This window comes from Telopea speciosissima, chromosome 6 (genome assembly GCF_018873765.1).
Source record: "Telopea speciosissima isolate NSW1024214 ecotype Mountain lineage chromosome 6, Tspe_v1, whole genome shotgun sequence".
Lineage (NCBI taxonomy): Eukaryota > Viridiplantae > Streptophyta > Magnoliopsida > Proteales > Proteaceae > Telopea > Telopea speciosissima.
In genome coordinates, this window is record NC_057921.1 from 49,953,891 (window position 1) to 49,974,289 (window position 20,399).

The 20,399-nt window shown below is 43.0% G+C and overlaps 1 protein-coding gene across 1 annotated transcript in view; it reads right to left on the reverse strand.

Annotated features, from left to right (window-relative positions):
• Positions 1-2,308: 2,308 nt before the first annotated feature.
• LOC122664513 (probable phosphoinositide phosphatase SAC9) overlaps positions 2,309-20,399 on the reverse strand; it is a 71,923-nt gene continuing 53,832 nt past the window's right edge. Inside the window, exon 15 of the mRNA XM_043860358.1 lies at positions 2,309-2,761. Coding sequence (XP_043716293.1) covers positions 2,477-2,761 — 285 coding nt within the window. The 3' untranslated portion in view covers positions 2,309-2,476. The remainder of the gene's footprint in view (positions 2,762-20,399) is intronic.

Below are 20,399 nucleotides of genomic sequence, written 5' to 3' on the forward strand. Positions count from 1 at the left end.
TGGACTGAAAACTGAGATTCCTGCTTGCTCCCTAGGATACACCGTTTTTTCCTTCTTCACATCCTTCGAAGTTTGAATTAGCTAATGAGTATCTAATGTTTTTTTGAAGTCTGAACCTTTTTTTGCTTTTTATTTTTGGAATACGATTCCAATACGAATCGGTTGAATGGCTAAAAAGTGGTTCAGGTCTGAAAATACATCCGATACAATCCGATTCCAGCCGATCTGTATCTGAATCATATCCGTATCGGCCTTAGCCAATACCCAATACAGACATTGATACCGATACAATAACGATTCCGACATAACCCTAGGGTGGGTGATGATTAGGGCCGGTATCATTCCGGGCTAATCTAATAAATGTTTGCCTCTCACAATCACAGTATGGCTTTTGCTTCTTAAGCTTCTTTGACCACCTCTTGTTGACTATTACCATATAGGCAATCTAGGAATTATCATTTCTTGGACCCTTTTAATCCTCGTAGGGGTTTTTGGATTTGGAATCATAGTTTGAGGTACCGGCATTGGATCGAGCGATCCGTAATGGTATTGGCACAGGTCGATCCGTATTAATGGAACGGTATGGATTAAAGGTAAAACTATTAAAAACCCTGACTTCTTAGGAAAATCAGGGGCAAAACTATCTGATATGGGTCGATCCTCGATCTGATACAACAACAACATAACCTTATCCCAATTAAATGAGATCGACGACATAGATCTTTGCTCTCTAATCAACTCTACAATATCGTGAACTAAACCCATGTTTGAAATAGCATTCTATCGATCATAAATGATTATTTTAATTTGGATTGATCCTTAGATTCCATCCTTCCTCGTCAAAGGAACGAAATCTCTCGTTAATCCAACACCCATAACGAGTGGTTCTGTCCTTCAACCAAATCTAAGAATATTGCCAATAAGTTAGGAGCTTACTACTACTCCTCACAGGTACTCTCACCTAATCTTGGGTTTACATTCCCTTGGAAAAAAATTAGTGTCTTTGCTATTTTTTTTTTTTGTAGAAAAAAATTATTGTCATTTGCTACTTATACAAAATCTACAACTTTTCCCATGTGAGATTTATCTCTAAAATTAAAGATGTTTGTGGGTTGTGTAATTGCCACCAAGAATCACTGTGGCATCTCTTCAATCTTATGAGATCCCCAAAGGTTGACTAGTTTTTTTTTTTTTTTTTTGGGTGGGGGGGGGGGTGTATGGTTGAAAAAGAAAGAAAGCTCGTTTTATTTAGATAATAAATACAAGTTGGACTCTAGGAAGCTCGTGTACACTAACTTGTAACAGTTCAGATAAACCACTCGGGGGTGAGTCAAGTTCAATCATAAAAAAAAAGAGTCAAGTTCAATAAAGAATAACGAGATACAGAAGTGAGAGAAGCAAGCCAATCCCCTAAGCTCTGTTTGTCTCTCAAATCATTGTTGAAGGTGAACCAATCTTAGTTGGGTCAACAACAGTCGATAATCGATCAGAATTGTCATATACTTCTATGATAGATTGGGTGGGTTGCTCACCTAGCTTGGTTGAGTGACACACTTAATTTTGGTATTTGGCATGTCAAATAACGTATTTAAATGTCTATGGTAAAGACTACCAAAGAGTGCATGGACATACAAGTAAGGATACATGATTGAATTTGAACCAAATATTTGACATATGACCAAACTAGAGCATTCTCTAAATATCCAACCATTAGAATTTTGAAATCATCCTTCCACATGACACAACTAGAATATAGGTAGGCAGTATACGCATATATTTCCAAACGGGAACTAACACCACTTATCTTAAGCAATATGATTAAACAAGACTTAAGAGACCCGAATCCCAGTTCTTCGTTTTTCGAGTTGGATTCCCAGTTTTAACTATAACTGGCAAATTTCATTTAAAAACAAAACTTGAACCAGAAATCAAACCTAGAAAGAAAAAACAGAATCTGATAACACCGTTGTTCGTAGACTGATTTGGTCTTTAAAACCAAGTTTAATACAGTGCCTAATCAAGAACCCACTTCTTTTTATCTTTTTCAAACCATGGGGGGAAAGGTTGTAGTTGCATTTTATTCCATTCTCTTGGAAAGTAGAATCCATATTCATTCACCAAGGATCTCAGATCAGATAGTGAGAAATCACCAATAATGCTATTTTTTGGCCTTGGCTCTTGATGGTAGTCCTCGCTTCTCAGGATTGCATTGGACCACAAATGGCATTTGAGTACCAACAGGTTTTTTTTTTTTTTGGGTGGGGGGAATGGAGGGGAAACATTTTATGTTATACAGAAGTGCAGAAGAGATGAATAAGCCTTTCTCTGTTTTTTCTGTCCAACATAAACAATATACAAATGTTGATTTAAAATAATTGATATTGTTACACTCATATAAAGTTAAAATTAATGACAATAACAATCACAACCAATACATTAAGCTCCCCACCCCTATTTCTAAATAAATAAATAATATTCAAACAGCGGAAAGGCTTGCCCATTTCCCGAGTTCATAAGGATCAGCATAATAATACAACTTAATTTTATTTGACAAAGACAATCCTGATGCCAATGGTGGAGCTCTGGAATCAGGGTCATCATATTCAACTGGATCATCAGAAAAAGCTGCCACATCTCCAAGAAGTTTGAAGGTGATCCGGGAAGACTGTATCTGTCTTGGGAAATCAAAGTACATAGCAGTTCCAACTCGAACCTCAGGCAGACGGTATTCTCCAACGGTAACCAACTTCTTGTCAGGCTCCTGTAAAATATTTGCTCAGAGTTTCATCTTTGAATCATTAAAACTGGAAGTCATATAGATGCTTCCTTTAACTGTCAATCGCAAAAATTGACTATCTTTAAAACAATTTAATTAATAGTAACTATACTTAAATAATTGAGTTTATGAAGCTAGATGCAAATATTAACCACCTGGTCAAGGAGGGCTTAGCAAACTAAGTAATACCTGCATTGATGAATTCCAGAAGTCATTTGGACTAAGGCAAAACCTAAAATGGCAAAATGAAACAAGTAAAACCTCTCCTGTTTGGGAAGGAATTCAAAAGACTCGAGCTCCTAATCTGCACTGGTGCATTGGGCCTGGTATTTTACATCCATGTTCAGACCAATGACCTCCTCAATCTCATAAACCCAACTGGAATGCTTTAGTTCCAGCAGGTGTCTCTACAGGTTAGTGAACTGTCTTTACCAAATTCAAGAGAGTGACATGTAACTAAGCACAAATCAGTTTTTTGACACACTTCAGTGGCATGATTTGTCAATTCAATGTAGCTCAAGAAAGCAGGATGAGGGAATCAAGTAAAACGGAAGGTTCCAGTTAAGCTGGTTCAGCATTCCCTCTCCATTGGTCTGAACATAACTGGTCTTTTCATCAGTGGCAAGCTCAAATTAGGTAATTGTTCTGTCAGACTGATGCAACACCTAAGAAGGTTATTAAGAGCAATAAGTTTGACAGAAGGAAACTACTTTATTCTGATATTTAAGACGGTAACTGATGAGGTTAAGTAGGCCGAATAAACAAGGACTAGAAAATCAGTTAGAACGCAGTGAACCAAAACTGAGAAAATAGGGAAGAATATGGTTAGAATGATGTCTCACAATCCACTAAATCAATTGGGGTTGAAACTAGGGTCAAAAGAAGGTCCTAAATCCTAATAGATGGATTATATGTCAGAATATCAAAGATATATGATGGTTAGATTGGGAGAACATGTGTGTCAGAAAATAGAAACTTAGGAATACTGAAGAGAAACCCTGCAGAAAAGTAAGTAATAAATAACAACAGCAATGGAAGATGCATAAGACACAAAACGATTAGAACTTACCCAATAACAACCATGGTAGAATGAGTATTGCTTGCTGGAACCAACAGAACAATGAAGAAAAAGAAGAAAAAGAGAAAAGGTAAGAAGAAGGAATGATATGACTTGGTATCACCACCAAGCCTAGGGTCAGATTCATCACCAACCAGCCTAGGTTTCACCACCTCGGATCTGCAACTGAGTCACCACAGCATACTCTCACGAGAGAGCAGTAGTTTAAATATCAAAAACGCGGGCTGCTGTAACCCCTCCTCTTGTATTATAAAATATGAAGCATGGGTTACAAAAATAGAAAGTTATTGCTATTAAGTAGCTTACAACTTAAAAATAGAAACTTTCTTCACCAAAAAATAAAAATAGAAACTTCTTATAAGATGTTAGTTGCCATAATATCAAAATAGAAACTCTATGTTGTCAATGGCTTAGCAACTAAAACTAGCACAAAGAAATAGAAAATATGACAAAATAGTAACCAACTAAATATCCTTCACATGTGGCAGCAAGTTGGGCCACAGAATCTGCCAAAGTATCTTCTCCACATCTGCTGGTCGGTGGCTACATATGGGCAGGATATAGGGTTGATGATGGGCTTAAGAATTACCAATATATGGGCCCAAGTATAGGTGTGATTATAACTTAAGTCATTGGGCCTAGTTAGGGACCTGACTGGGCTGGCTTTTCTTCCTCCGTGTGTATACCCTAAGCTCTGCATCAGTAACTATTTCCATTGGATGTGATGTAGTTCAGAAGAACAAGAAAGCTAGCAACAGACCAGGCCATTGGACTGGGCAAAGAATGGACCAATATGCTTACTTGAGTGCCCAATGAGCTTAGTATTTTTGGGATTTGAGTCCTATATGGGATTAGGTGTTAGTTTATATTTTTTTAGGTTGTCAAAGAGTTTCTATTTTGTGGGAAACTTCGGTTGTAAGGGATACCTCCTTCCACGCATGGGGGGTTTCTTATTTTGCATATTTCATTGAAGTTATAAATAAAAGTAGGGGATCACACTACCCCAACGATTTGAGAAACAAATTAGCTTTGAGCTTGTTTGAGTTCTGTGAGAGGCAGAGTTTGATTCTGTGGTATTCAAAACTGCTCTACTGTGGGATGCAGTAGGGAGGAAAACCTTGGAGGGATTCCTTCTCCACAGTTAAGTGAGAGGCCTAAATAAATATCCTTCTGTTCTCTTCTTCTATCTTCCCTACTTTCATTCACTAAAAGTTAAATTCTGATTTTTCTCGATCCTTGCACAACTTACAATTTCTGTTTTATCTCTTGAACTGCTATTTAGTTCTCTAACACTTGTCAGTTTTCTTAGTTTCACACCTGTTTTTTTTTTACTGCCAACACTCTACCATTCAATCCATTGGTTCCCTGTTTGATGCCTAGATTGAGTGCTATTCAGCAGTACTCAACCTTTGTTTGTGCTAGAAGTTATCGATTAAGGGGTTCACAGCACTGTTCACATGAACAGTGTCGCGAACAGTATCCACGGGTACTGTTCACGTGAACAGTAACTCATGAACAGTAATTTTATTATTTATGATGTATTTCCTTTTATGCTCTTGATAGGGTTATGTTTTGTTATATATTGAATGAAGTGGGAGTCTTTACAGCTCTCTCTCTTCTTCTTTTCCTTTATTATTTACATGGTATCAGAGTTCGATCCTTAAACACCAAGTCAAGTTTGATATCCCTACATCCAGGCGCAACTTCTTTTCTTCTTTGGTTGTTGCTGGTTTACACCATATGTCGCGGCTACGCTTAGAGGGGGGTGATTTCACCCCCTGTTTGCTGTTTTTGGTTCGACTACAATGAAGACTTGATTGATCAATTAAAATTGTTAACAGGATCAGAATTAGAGCTGAATGCTTGGATAGTCCAAGGCAGACCCCAAGCAATATATTTATAATAAAGAGTCAAAAAAACAAGGACATAATTGCCCCTTACATAGCCCAGCACATAATAAAAGGAAGAAAATATCCAGAATACCGGGTATTCTGGCCCATACAATCCAACACTCCCTCAAGTTGGTACATATATGTCATGCATGCCCAACTTGACTAAAATAGGATGAAACACTTCGCCACTCAGCCCCTTAGTGAATACATCAGCCAACTGATCAGCAGACTTCACAAAGGGAACATAGATGAGTCCGGCTTCAAGCTTCTCCTTGATGAAATGTTGATTAACTTCCACATGCTTAGTGCGATCATGCTGGACAGGATTGTGAGCAATGCTAATGACAACTTTATTGTCACAATATAGCATCATGGGAAGATGGACAACAACACCAATATCTTGCAACAATCTCCTAAGCCATATAACAATTCACAGATTCCTTGTGCCATCGCACAAAACTCTGCTTTAGCCCTGGACCTTGCCACAACATTCTGCTTCTTGCTACACCACGTGATAAGGTTTCCACCCACAAAAGAGCAGTACCCAGAAATGGATTTTCTGTCAGTAGAGCCAGCCCAATCGGCATCCGTGTAGGCCTCAACCTTTAGATGACCATTGGGAGATAAGAGTATTCCTTTTCCTGGAGCAGACTTCAGATATCGTAAGATGCCAAGAACTGCGTCCCATATGAGAGGAATAAGGATCATGCATAAACTGGCTTACCAAACTCACTGCAATGGCAATGTCTGGTCGTGTATCTGAGAGGTAGATAAGTTTTTCCACCAACCGCTGATAATGACCTTTGTCAATAGGTTCACCTTCTTTCCCCTTAAGTTTGTAGTAGCTTCCATAGGAGTATCTGAAGGGTGACACCCCAACAGCCCAATCTCAGACAATAGATCTAAGATGCATTTTCTTTGAAATAGAAAGATGCCCTTTGAAGATCGGGCAACCTCTATCCCTAGAAAATATTCTAGAGGTCCTAAATCCTTTATTTCAAACTCACCGTCAAGGAATAGCTTCAATTTGTTGATCTCATCACCATCATTTCCAGTTACTACAATGTCATCAACATAGACTATGAGGATAGTTACCTTATCACCAACTCGTTCGATGAACAAGGTATGATCAGCATTGCTTTGCTTGTATCCCATAGAGAGCACACTTCAATTTACACACCTTGCACCTGGTCGTATCACCTGAAAAACCTGGAGTGATGTCCATATATACCTCCTCCTCCAGTTCTCCATGGAGGAAGGCATTCTTCACATCCAACTACTGAAGGTCCCATCCAAGATTCACAACACAAGATAACAATACTCTTACAGTGTTGAGTTTTGCTACTGGTGCGAAGGTCTCCTGGTAGTTAACTCCATATATCTGAGTAAAGCCCTTTGTAACCAGACGTGCCTTGTACCGATCCATTGTTCCATCTGCCTTTTGTTTAACCACAAACACCCATTACACCCCACTAGTTTTTTCCCGGGAGGAAGAGCCACAAGATTCCACATATTATTTTTTTTCAATGCTCTCATTTCTTCCAACGTTGCTGCCTTCCACTTTCCATTTGTAGATGCTTCTTGCCAATTTTTAGGAATGGAAACAGAAGAAAGAGAAGATATAAATGCACGAAAAGAAGGAGAAAAAGAGCTATATGAAACAAAACGAGATATGGGATACAGAGTGCAAGTCCTAGTACCTTTGCGATGAGCAATAGGTAGGTCGGAAGAAGAAGGCTTACCAGGAGAAGAAGGGTCTGGATCCTGAGTTGGCAATGAGATAGGTATTGGTGCTATAGTGGATTGAAGTTGCCCTTTTCCGGAACATCTCTTTGTATAGGTGATAATGTCGGAGCTGTCAATGCTCTTCTGGAATTTACTATTGGTTCTCTGTACTGCAGTCAACTCCCCCTGAATAAGAACATCATTACCACTTGTTTCCATGGTCTCCCCCTGTAAAGGATTCCCTTTGGATGAAGGGGCAGCAGTCATAGGAGGCTGGGCAACAACCATAGAAGGCTGGACAGCAGCAGGCATAGGAGATAAAAGAAGGGGAACCTCAAGAGAAGGAACCACATCTTCACTAGAACTCTCCCCCTGAAGAGATGGTGAAAAATAATAAGAAAGGCTTTCATGAAAAATGACATCCATGCTGACCATAGTATGACGGGAAGGAGGATGGTAACACTTATAACCTTTTTGGGTTGGAGAATAACCCAAAAAAATGCACCGCATTCCACGGGGTTCAAGTTTGCCACGAGATTTTGTATCTCTAGCATAACATACACAGCCAAACACCATGGGTGTAACCACAAAGGAAGAATTCCCAAGTAAAACATCAGCAGGACTACGGGAATCAAGAACTCAGGAAGGCAACCGATTAATGAGATAAGCTGCAGTTAGGACAGAATCACCCCAATATTGGGATGGAACATGTCGAGCAAACATCAATGCTCTAGCCACTTAGAATAAGTGGCGGTTCTTCCTTTCAGCTACACCATTTTGGGCTGGATATCAACACAACTAGTCTGGTGAATAATCCTATGATCAACAAAGAATTTTTTAAATTGAGATTCCTTATACTCGGTTCCATTGTCACTTCTCAAAATTTTGAGAGTAGCATGGAACTGAGTTTGGATCAGTTTATGAAAATGTTGAAAACATGCAAAAACCTGATTTTTTGTGTGCATAAGATATACCCATGTGTTTCTAGAATGACAGTCAATGAAGGAAACAAACCAACGATGTCCAGAAAGAGAAGTTTTACGACTAGGCCCCCAAACATCAGAATGCACCAAATGAAACAAGAACTCCTTTTATTTGATAGAGAATAAGTAGTACGTGTCTGTTTGGCTAGAACACAAGCCTCACAAAAAAAGTCATCCTCATTACATTTGGTGACCAAAGCAGGAAGTAAATGCGCTAAAATTCCTAATGGAGGGTGACCTAATCTAGAGTGCCATTGATAAAGTTCAGAAGAGACCAAGGAATTCTGGTGTAGCGAAGAAGGTAATGGTGGTGGAGAGAGACGACCATCATCAAGCAGGTACAATCCACTGTGCACTTTACCTAATCCAATCGTCTTCCCAGATGCCAGATCCTGAAAAACACAATGGGAAGGAAAAAAGGTTACTTTGCAGTTAAAATCAAGAGTACTACTACTAATAAAAAGAAGGTTAGTAGTAAAATTAGGAATGTGCAAAACAGAAGACAAAGGAAGGGAGGAAGTGCAGTTGATGATTCATTTTTCAGATATGGAAGAAAGGAAACCATCAGCTACTTTGACCTTGTCTTTCTTAGAAGCGGGAGAATATTGATGGAATAGGCTAGAGGAACCGGTCATGTGATCTGTAGTTCCAGAATCTATAATCCAAGGATGGGAAGCTACAGAAGCACAATGACCACCAAATGGAATACCTGACCGGGCAAAGTTTGAACCTGAAGGAGCAGAGGAATTGGCAGTAGCAGCGGATGTAGTAGAGGCAGCAACAGCAGATGACCTTAACACACGTAGGAATGCTTTTAGATCATCCTGAGGTAGACCAATGTCAGTAGCAGGGGCTGTGATAATAGTCTTAGTGTGAGGAGCCTTGTTCTTTGTCTTTTTCTTGGCAGCCCTTTTAGCTTCTAAGTCAGCTGGTTTCCCATGAAGTTTCCAGCACTTCTCTTTGGTGTGGTAAGGTTTGTGACAGTGGTCACAAACACCAATGCATGTAGTAGAATCACGAGGAGAAGGAGTGCCAACAGGTGCAAGGGTAGCCAGGGCAGCAGTCGGAGGGCTGATTTGTCAGTAATAGGAGGGTGCAGCATAACAGCCCTATGGTTTTCCTCAAAGGAGACCAAAGCATAGGATTGTTCAAGTGTGGGAAAAGGTTTATGGCCCAACACTTGAACACGAATCTGGTCATACTCCACATTCAAACCAGCCAAAAAATCATAAACCCTGATCTTATCCACATGCTTCTTGTATGAAGTAATGTCAGCAGCTATAGTAGGGTGAAAATCAGAGAAGTGGTCCAATTGTTGCCAAAGGCTGCGCAAAGTAGCATAGTATTTGGAGACAGATAATTCTCCCTGAGTAGTGTGAAGGACCTTCTTCCTGAGTTCATACAGCTAGGCATCATTGCCAAGCTGCCCGTAAGTTTCTTTGCAAGCAGCCCAAATCTGAGAGGTTGTATCAAGGAGAAGAAATCCATGCACAAGATCTGAATTCATGGAACCAATTAGGTATGACCATGGTTCAAAATCTCGCGATATATCACCGATATTTCGATATAATTCGGATATCTCGACACTATCGAGACGAGATGACCATACGAAATGAAAAAGTCCAAATTTCGGTATATTTCATGAAATTTTGGTATATTTCGGGAAATTTCGGTATACTACTTAAACAATGTGTATTTAACTATTTATACATCAGGGTCCGACCGTATACTGTCAATCAAGGGTGCAAACCCAAATCACCACTTTGAGTTCATTTTTTTGCAATATGAATGTTTAAATGTGTTTATTTAGCTTAAATAAGGGTGTGCATGAAGTATTAGGCCTTAATATGGCAAAAAACCCACCGAGATGGACTGCCGAAATATGGCAGAAAAAATACCATATTTCGGTGAAATTTCGGTAAATTTCGGATATTTTGAAAATCTCGACCTGCTCGAAATGGCGAGACGAGACGAGATCTTGAACTATGGGTATGCCATGAGCACCCCATTGTTGGCAAGCCATCTCTCTTGAAGAGGACCAGGTTCAATTGGCATAACACTGGTTCCATTAATATTGTCAGTAAGGCCATGGCCAGCAATGACAAAGGATGCAGATCGAGACCAAAGCAGGTAATTGGAACCATCCAATTTGATTGGATCAGGAGGAAAGGTGTGGTAACCTGATTTGCCTTGGCCATCACTAACAAAAGTAGCAGTCGAGGTAATGGAGTCACCTAAAATCGCAGAGAAGCTGATGTGATGAGAAACCCAGTACAAAGGCCAATATATACTCCAGAAATTGAAGGAGAAAGTCCTTTGAAGATGAAGAAATAGCCCTCCAAAAATCAGCAGCAGCAGACAAGTGAAGCCCCTAGATCGATATTGCCAGGATTTTGAAAAAAACCTATCTTTGCTGAAATCGATGTAGGGGAGAATGGGCCCAAAAACTGAATGAAAGAGGCTATAACTGTAGTCGAGTGTCCCTTTATGAGTGGTGAAGCACCCTTCAAAAAATCAGAACCAATAGACAACAGCAACTCCAAGATCGATAGTTGTCAGGGTTTTCAGAAAACCCTGTTGTGTTGAAAAAATCGATCTTAAGGAGGTCTTCAAAAACTTGGAGATAGGAACTTAACCAGAAGAGAAATCCTGCAGCAGTTCTTGGCCTTCAAAGAGGGGGATTGGGTCCTTGTAGTTGGAATGGAAGCAATCCAAAAAAAACTTGAAGTTCCAAATAGCGCAGGCAGGGACTGGTTCCTATTGATCAAAAACCTTGAGAATGGAATGAGGTAATGGAGGGCAGCAACTGGATCTGTAGATCACCTCATCAGTGCTGCCCGAGTGGGAGAATGAAGAACAAGGAGAAGAAGTCAGACGAGGGAGGGAAGTAGAATCGAGAATGAAAGGGAGGGGAAAAAAGAAACCGAGAAAGAGGAAGGTGGAGCCCTAATTCAAAACACCTGCTCTGATACCATGTTAACAGGATCAGAATTAGAGCTGAATGCTTGGACAGTCTAAGGCAGACCCCAAGCTATATATTTATAATAAAGAGTCAAAAAAACAAGGACATAATTGCCTGTAACATAGCCGACATGGCTGTACACATAATAAAAGGAAGAAAATGTCCAGAATACCCCCACGATATTCTGGCCCATACAATCCAACAAAAATTGATAATCAATCAATTTTTTGGAGGGATCGATTCAAGAGGGATGTCCCATTGATTGATCGGCACTGTTTTGAAGATTGGAGATCGAATTTTTTGCTGTTCTAGAGATTAGAGATCGATTTTTTACTAGAATTAATCAAAGTTTTTGCACCCTATTAGGGTTTTGGGAATCGATTTTTTTTGGGGAGAGTGCTGCTGTTTGTAGGGTACTATTATTTGGAAGGTGTGCTGCTATTTGAGTTTTCATCTCAAATCGATACTGTCAGGGTTTTGGAAGACAGATTTTTTTTAGACTTGATTGTTGATTTGCTTGCTGATTTGTGTGTGTTCATGGCTGAGGGAAAGAATATGGTGGCTGAGGTTGTATCCTCATCCTCTCATCGGATCACAGAAAAGAAACTTAGGGGATGCCAATTTTCAACAATGGAAGAAAATTCTGCATTTGGTTTTGACTGGTCACCAAGATAAAGCCTGTTGATGATGCTACATAGGACACTGTTGATACCTCAATTCTCGGGCAGCTTCTGAATTCAATGGATAATTCAATTGTTGATCTTGTTACCCATATTGACACTGTGAAGGAGTTGTGGGAATATTTAAATGTTATCTAGTCTGGGTAGAACAACCTTTCTCAAATCTATGAGTTGTCACAGGAGTTCTATCGGGTTGATTGGAAGGGTCGCCCTCAGACTCCGTACTTTGCTGATTTTAAGAGGATGTACGAAGAATTAAATACTCTACTTCCTATTAGTAGTGACGTACAGAAGATGCAGCAGCAGCGAAAACAACTCGCAGTTATGGATTTTTTGGATGGTCTTGGAACAGAGTATGATTTTGTTCGTTCTCAAATCCTCGGCAGCTATTTACTTATTGAGGAGGCTCATGGAAAGATATAGAGATAGCAAGAAGGATCTCCATTTGGTCTTTATTGACCAAGAAAAAGCCTACGACCGAGTGCCTAGAGATTTAATTCGACTTGTCCTAGTAAAGAAAGGGGTGTCGAGTAAATATGTTGATTAAAGATATGTATGAGGGTGTTGAGACGAGTGTGAGATCTGTGGGAGGCAAGGGCAAGGAATTCCCTATCATGATTGGGCTACATTAGGGTCGACACGGGTCATTTCAATGTCGAGTCTGAGGTACGAATGACTTTTTTTAATTTAAGTCATTGTTGTCGATAAAACAGCAACAAAGGCCATTCTTGGTCAGTTCGAACATTAGAGAAAAACCCAAAGGAGAGAAGTGAAAAGGGAGGACAGAGTCTCCAAGAAGAACCCAAGAAGATTACCATCAAGCTGGATATTGATTTTGCCCATTGGAATGATTCTTCAAGTGCATCAAGCTTCATCAAGGGTTTGGGTTGAGAGAAGAGAAGAAGAAATACAAGGGTTCGAGAGAAAGAAAAGGAAGAGGAAGAAGACAAAGGAGTTTGTCAGTGATTGGAGATGTCTGATCTACAACATCTCCGAGCGACATATGTAACCCGATTGACAAATCCTCATGTATTGTATTTGACTGTAGGCTAGGTGTTTGGGAAATTTCCTGAATCATTACTTGTGATGAATTGGGAGGGATTTGTATATACATGAACTTGTAACTGGGGCAAATCATATAAGCCCATTTATTTGTAATAAGAGGCTAGCGAGTGAATGCTCAATAGTGGGGGTAGGTGGTCCCTTCAGTTGTAGTTGCATAAAAGGGGTTGTAGCTCTTTTGAGGTGGGTGCCACATAAGTTGGGGATGGTGCTCCCGACCGTGGGTGCGGTCGAAAAGTGTATCGTGCATCATATCGACCTAATTTGGGTTGTAGCCCAAGAGGTCATTTCCACTGTGGACGTAGGCACACTGCCAAACCACGTATCCTTCTATGTTTTGTGGCTTACATTGCTTTGTGGATATTGTGGATGTGTGCTATGCAGGATGGTTTGTGGAGGATGGATTTTGTGATGTGTGGCAAGTGATAGCCCCAGCTGGTGATAGTTGTATGTGTTCGCTGCAAGGTAATATGTGTATGTGAATGTCTGTACATGCCTGTGTGGTTCAGACCCAGAGACGCCAATGAGTGAGTTGAGAAACAAACAAGTTGGGTTCAAGTTTTTTAAGGTCACTGATTCACCGCCTCTCAGTGACAATCGAAGTTGAAACCATCACTCAATTGGCATCAATGATCGTTGACTTTGATTGTACGATGATCCAAAGCATCTCATGACCAAAATCAGGTTCTTGACATCCAAGATTATGAAGGAAGCAGAAAATTAACCTGTCTCGATCTCTTCAAATTGTGTTTCCTCAACTAGAATCCTCTATTGATCGACCTCTTCTTCGACCACTGTTTCTTCCACTTTTGATTCTTTCTCTAAAGCTTCCATCATGCCTGATACATTATCGCTAGATGTTTAGTATTATCGGCAAGCTCTTTAAAACTTGATCGGAGATCAAGAAGTCTATCCTCAAATTTCTTTGCATAGTTGTCACGGCATCTAGACGACCCAAGTCATTAGAGGGGCCTAGGAGACACCTTGACAACTATGTTTCTCCGTTTTTATCTCCATGTGAAGTTGAAGCGCAAAAATTAATTCATAAACTATTGCCATAGGAAATAAAAGATTTTAGATCTGATACCAAACTAAATCAAATTTATCAGATCTAATGCCCAATTAATCGATGGATCTGCAAGTGATGGGCTCACTAAATATTGGAGGTAGAGGATTCTAATCTATAAGGCTAGATTTGGATCAAACTTGATGTCAAATCTAACGGTCAGATTTCAAGAGATTAACTACTAGATTTCTGTGTGGGATGCACTGCCTTACATTTCTAGAAGACCCTCCGAGAGGGATAATTGTGTCTTGTGGGCCCCTGCAACCTCTGACCTATTCAGCTCCAAAGCTGCTTGGGACCTCATTCGTGTCAGAGGTCCTCTGTCTCCTTGGAGGAAGCTTCTTTGGTTCAAGCATCACATCCCCAGACACTGCTTTACAGCCTGGAGAGTCTTCTCTAATTGCCTTCCAACGCAGTCCTTTCTTCGCCATAGGCAGACTAAGGTCTCTCCTCAGTGCTGCCTTTGTTGGAATGCTGTTGAAGACAAGGACCACCTTTTCTTTGACTGCCCCCTCTCCCATTCCATTTGGCAAGGCATCCTCAACAAATGCTGGCCCCATAGGAGGAGAATTCTTCCTTTTGCTAGAGAGCGGATTTGGGTTGACATAACTTTTGCTTGTTCTTCAATTTGTGACACTGAGGAAAACTTGCCTTTTGCGCTGTCATCAATCACATCTAGATGGAACGGAATATCAGGAAATGAACCTCCAACTCTCAGCCTCTTCGTCAGATTTGGGACGCCATTTCTTTCGATATTAAGCAAAGCTCTCTGCTGTCCAATTTTTTTGTTCTGATACCCCAAGGAACAGGCATATTGTTGTGTCCTGGGGCCTTCCCATTTCCTCTCTCCAGCCCCCTACCTCCTTTGTTTGAGGTTCGGGATGTTTGTGTATTTTTTTTCTTTCCCCTTTTCTGGGGTCTTTTGTAGTCCTCTTTCTGCTTGGTATGAATTCTTTATTCACCAAAAAAAAAAAAAAAAAACTACTAGATTTCAGAAATTAATTTCCATTATTAAATCAGAAAAAAAAAAAATGAAATTGATGGGAGAAATTGGTATGAAAGAGAAATAATCGAACGTAAATGGAAAGAGAAAATTTAGGAGAAGATAGAGAGGGATCTGATTTCTGGATAGAAGATAAAATCTGATTGCTAAGAATTATCAAATCTGAGCTTAAGTCTAACAACCAGATTTTGTTAGAAAAATTATCAAATTGGATATCTGAATCAATAGCTGAAAGAGGGAGGAGCAAAGGAGTATTGATTGGAGAGAGAAGAAAGAGGAGTGACTGAGTGAGAATCTTTTTTTCTGTCCAATTAAGAAAGAGATGCATAGAAGCAAGTTCCCTTGTGGATCACACTCCCTGGTCTCCCTCTCCACTATTGGAATCGTGAATGCCTCAGCAGACTGGGTTCAGTAGTTGGCTTTCCCCTGCATACTGACACTAGAACTCTCAAGATGGACAGACTATCCTATGCTCGCATTTGTGTCGATGTTTCGGCCGAGTCTGCTCCACCTTCACTTATCACCATGGTGGAAGACGACGGCTTCTCCTTCGCACAACCGGTCAAGTACGAATGACTGCCTCCTCGCTGCAGCCACTGCAAGATTTTTGGTCACCTCTCCTCTGCCTGCGCTGCCACTGCTCCCTTATCCCTTGCAGCAACCGCCTCTACTGCTGCTCCGCCTTCGTTACTCTCAGTTTGCCCTCCATCGGAAGATCACGTGGTAATCACTGGACCTTCGGAAGTCCCTGCCGTTCTCTACACTTCTCAGCCCCTGGAATCGATTCACCGTGGTAGATCCCCCTCCCATCACCGACGTCGAACTCAGCCTCGCCACCGCCGTGCCAAGCAGTCACCCACTATGGAGGCGCCTTCGTCCTCTGCCCCTGTTCCTGCCACTGAGCCTGCATCCCTGCAAGCTGAACTGCCTGCAGGCCAGTCGCCTAAAAGCGCCTCTGTCGCTGCAAGAAGCCCATGTCTGCCTGAGAAAGCTGCTGATGACCTCGTCCTGTCATTGTCGACGACTCACCAACCTTGGCTTGAAGATCCTACTGTGCTCGAGATCCCCTTCCTTCCAAATATGGACTCCTGCAGGCCTGATCGTGTCCCTGCGAGTGACCAAGTCGAAGCTCTTTGCCATTCTTGCGATAAATCCTTGGCTCTTCTCCCAAGGTCTATCCCCCCCCCCACTTTGTTGTTTATTTTAACCCCCTGGTAATTTTACTTCCCTACCCCCCTTCTTACCCACCCCCACGTGGCCCCCACCTCTTCACCCCCCTTCTCTTAATTTAAGAAACCATGTTTCAAAGCCCTCCACCCTACCTGGCCCATCTTCTCGGCCCATCTCCCCCCCCCCCCCTCTCCCCCTCCTCGTCTCAGCCCATTTACCTGGCCCACCAGAAACCAAATTCTCAGCCCAATTCCTTTTTTACCTATAACCTACCCATCTTCCAACCCCCAACCCACTTATATAAAAAATCCTACACCAACCCCCAGCCCATTTGTGAACCCAACCCCCCTCTCTCTCCCTGCAGAACCTCTTTTGACCGACTTTGCGCCCCTCAAACCCTTTCCTGTTCCACCTCTGTGCCCCTAATCCCTTCCCTAAACCCCCCCTTGTCTCACCCCCCCCCCTCCCCTACTCAGATAACCCGGTCCGCTTGGTACCACCCCTTCCTTCCTGGGGTGGCTTTGCCCCTCCCCTCTCGTCAGCCTCTTGTTGGCAGCCCGGCTGTGGCCTATGCCCGTAGGCGACACAAGAGTACTCCACCTAGGATTTCGCTGTCCCCCTCCCCCCCCCCCCTTAGTTTCCATGTTTTCTGGATTTATTTGGAATGTCCGGGGTCTCAATTCCCTCGCCAAGCACCTCGAACTTAGATCTTTCATCAAATCTTCCAATTCCTCCTTTTGTGCTCTCTTTGAGACTCGTGTCCTTCAGGATAATGCGTCCCGCATCGCTGCTTCCATTGCCCCTTCTTGGTCCTTTCTCTCCAATTACTCCCATTCGCCAAATGGCAGGATTTGGATTCTCTGGGACCCTTCCAAACTCCACATCTCCATTTCCCACTCATCTTCTCAATTCGTCCATCTCTGTTTATCCTTTCATAATGCCCCCACTCCTTTCTTTGATTCAGTGGTTTATGCTTGCAATCAAGCCATTGATCATCTTCCCCTTTGGTCTGACCTCTCCCTCCTTAAGGCTGGTATGGACTCCCTCCCTTGGGGAATCGGTGGAGATTTCAATGTTGTTCGATCCCAGCTTGAGAAAGTTGGTGGCAGGCCCATCGATCTCTTGGCGGTGGATCCTTTAAATGACTGCATTGAGGATCTTGGCCTGGACGACCTCCGTTGGTCTGGTTCCCCTCTCACTTGGCACAATCGCCGTGTTGGCCCTGAGCGTATTGCCTGCAAGCTTGATCGCTTCCTTGCAAACGAAGCCTGGCACTCCTCCTTTCCCCATTCCCATGCTTCCTTTCTTCTTCAGGGTCTCTCTGATCACTGCCCTTGTCTCATTCATATCCAGCCCTACTCCTCCTTTGGCCCCAAACCCTTCAAATTTTTCAACATGTGGACTTCCCACCCCCTTTACCTAGACACCATCTTAAAAGCTTGGCGTATCCTGGTCTTGGCCCATTCGATGCCTCTGGTTGCCCTAGCTAGGAAGCTCCGCAACAACAAATCGGCTCTTTGCCGCTGGAATCTCTCCACCTTCGGCAACATCCCTTCCAGACTTTCTTCCTGCCGGTCTGATCTCTCTTTAGTCCAATTCAAGCTTCAGTCCGACCCCCTCAACCCTGGATTTGCCATTGAAGAGAAGAGACTCTTTGATGAACTCTCTTCCCTCTCCCTCCTTGAGGAGAGCTTTCTTCGTCAAAAATCCCGTTCCAAGTGGTTGGAGCTTGGAGATTCGAACTTTGCCTATTTTCATCGCTCTCTCAAAGCCAGGCAGAACTCAAACTCCATCTCCCATCTTACCGCTGCTGATGGGTCCTCACACACCTCTCCCATTGACATCAAAGAGGCGGCCTCCTCCTTCTTCTCCGCTCTCTTTAATCCTTCTCTCCCTCCCCCCACTCCTATCCCCCCTAGGCTCATTGATAAATTCATCCCTCCTTCCCTCTCCGCTTCCCTCATCGCCAGCCCCTCCGATGAGGAAATCTCGCTGCCTATCCTCTCCCATGAGGCTAACAAAGCCCCTGGCCCTGATGGCTTCAGCATGGGATTCTTTCTCAGTTGTTGGGACTCCTTCAAAGGAGAGATTTTCAAAGCTATCCGCAGCTTCTTCTTCAAACCGGGCCAGCTCCCTCAGATCAATCAGACTTTCATTTGCCTCATCCCCAAAAAAGACGGGGCTACTTCCTTGTCTGACTTTCGGCCCATCTCCCTCTGTAACCTCATCTACAAGTTCATTGCCAAGATTCTAGCCAATCGGATCAAGGCTGTCATCCCTTCCCTCATCAGTCCCAATCAATCGGCCTTCATTTCAGGCCGAAGCATTGCGGACAATATCATCCTCTGTTCCGAGATCGTCAGAGGCTTTGAGCGCAAATCCCACTCTCCTACGGCTCTCTTGAAAATCGATCTCCATAAAGCTTTTGACTCCATCCGCTGGGATTTCATTTGTGATTCCCCCCTGTCTTTGTCCGTTGGATCTACGCTTGCATATCTTCCCCCTCCTTCTCTGTCCTTGTCAATGGCACCCCTGCCGGCTTCTTCCATTCTAAAGTGGGCATCTGCCAAGGCTGCCCCCTCTCTCCCTTCCTCTTTTCCCTTGCCCTTGAAGTCCTATCCAGGAGCCTCCAAACCAAAACTGATCTCCATCTTATCTCTTCGCTCCCTAAGTGTAAACACATCAGTCTCTCGCATCTGGCCTTTGCTGATGATCTGATGATCTTTTCTAAGGCCTCCCACTCTTCTATCTCTGCCAACATGGACTCCCTCCACCTCTTTGAATCCCTCTCTGGTCTCCGAGTCAATCTCCTCAAGTCCAAAATCTTCCTCTCTGGTATATCTGACTCTACTAAAGAGACCCTTCTCCAGCTCACTGGCTTCTCCATTGGCACCCTTCTAATCACCTATCTTGGCCTCCCCCTGATCCCTGCCAGGCTGTCGAGTCACCATTGCACCCCTATGCTCGACAACATCCGCAAGTACCTTCAGCTTTTGAAAGGCAAGCTTTTATCCTATGCTTCCATACTGGAATGTATCCGCTCTGTCCTCCAGGCCTTCTACTTATACTGGACAGGTATCTTCTGCATACCTAATTCTACCATCAAGGCCATTTAGCAAATCCTATGTGCTTTCCTCTAGAAAGGAAAAGAGACTCCCAGATTCCTCCACCCTGCCAGCTGGAAATCTATCTGCCTCCTCAAATCTGAGGGCAGCCTGGGCATCCGTCGCATCCACAACTCCAACAAGGCGGGCATTCTTAAGCTCCTCTGGAAAATCTCTTCCAACCAGGACTCTATCTGGGTTACCTGGGTCCATTCTTACCTCCTTAAGTCTGACTCCATTTGGACCATCAAAACCCACGCCGACTCTTCTTGGATCTGGCGTAAGATCCTCTCCCTTCGGCCCCTTGCTCTTCTTGGGATCTCCTCTTTCATTGTTGACGGCACCACCACCTCCCTTTGGCTTGACCCCCGGCACCCTCTTGGAATCCTCTATAACCTGCTTGGCCCCAGAGCCATCTATTCCTCAGGGCTTCCTAAGGATGCTCCTGTCTCTGCCCTTATCTCCTCTGGTGCTTGGTCCCCGCCCCCTTCGCTTAACCCTTCCATCATCTCCCAGATCTGGCCTACCCTTCCCTCCTTGCAGCCCACCTCATCCCCTCGTGTGGACAGGATTATCTGGCTCCACTCCTCCACTGGTATTTTCACCTCCTTCACTGGCCACATCCCTCGCCATAGCCTCACTGTTTGGAGAGCCCTAAGACTTTGCATGCCTACCTAAGCCTTTCTCATCCACCGCACCATCCCTGCTCCCCCCTCTTGTACCCTTTGCTGGATTGGCCGATTAGATACCCCCCACCTTTTCTTTGCTTGCACCTTCACCTCCACCATCTGGAACAAAGCCTTGTCCTCTATTTGGCCGCGAAGCAGAAGGGCCTGAAGCTTTGACCGAGAATGGCTTTGGTTGCTTAAGACTTTTCCGGGAGACTCGATTTGCGACA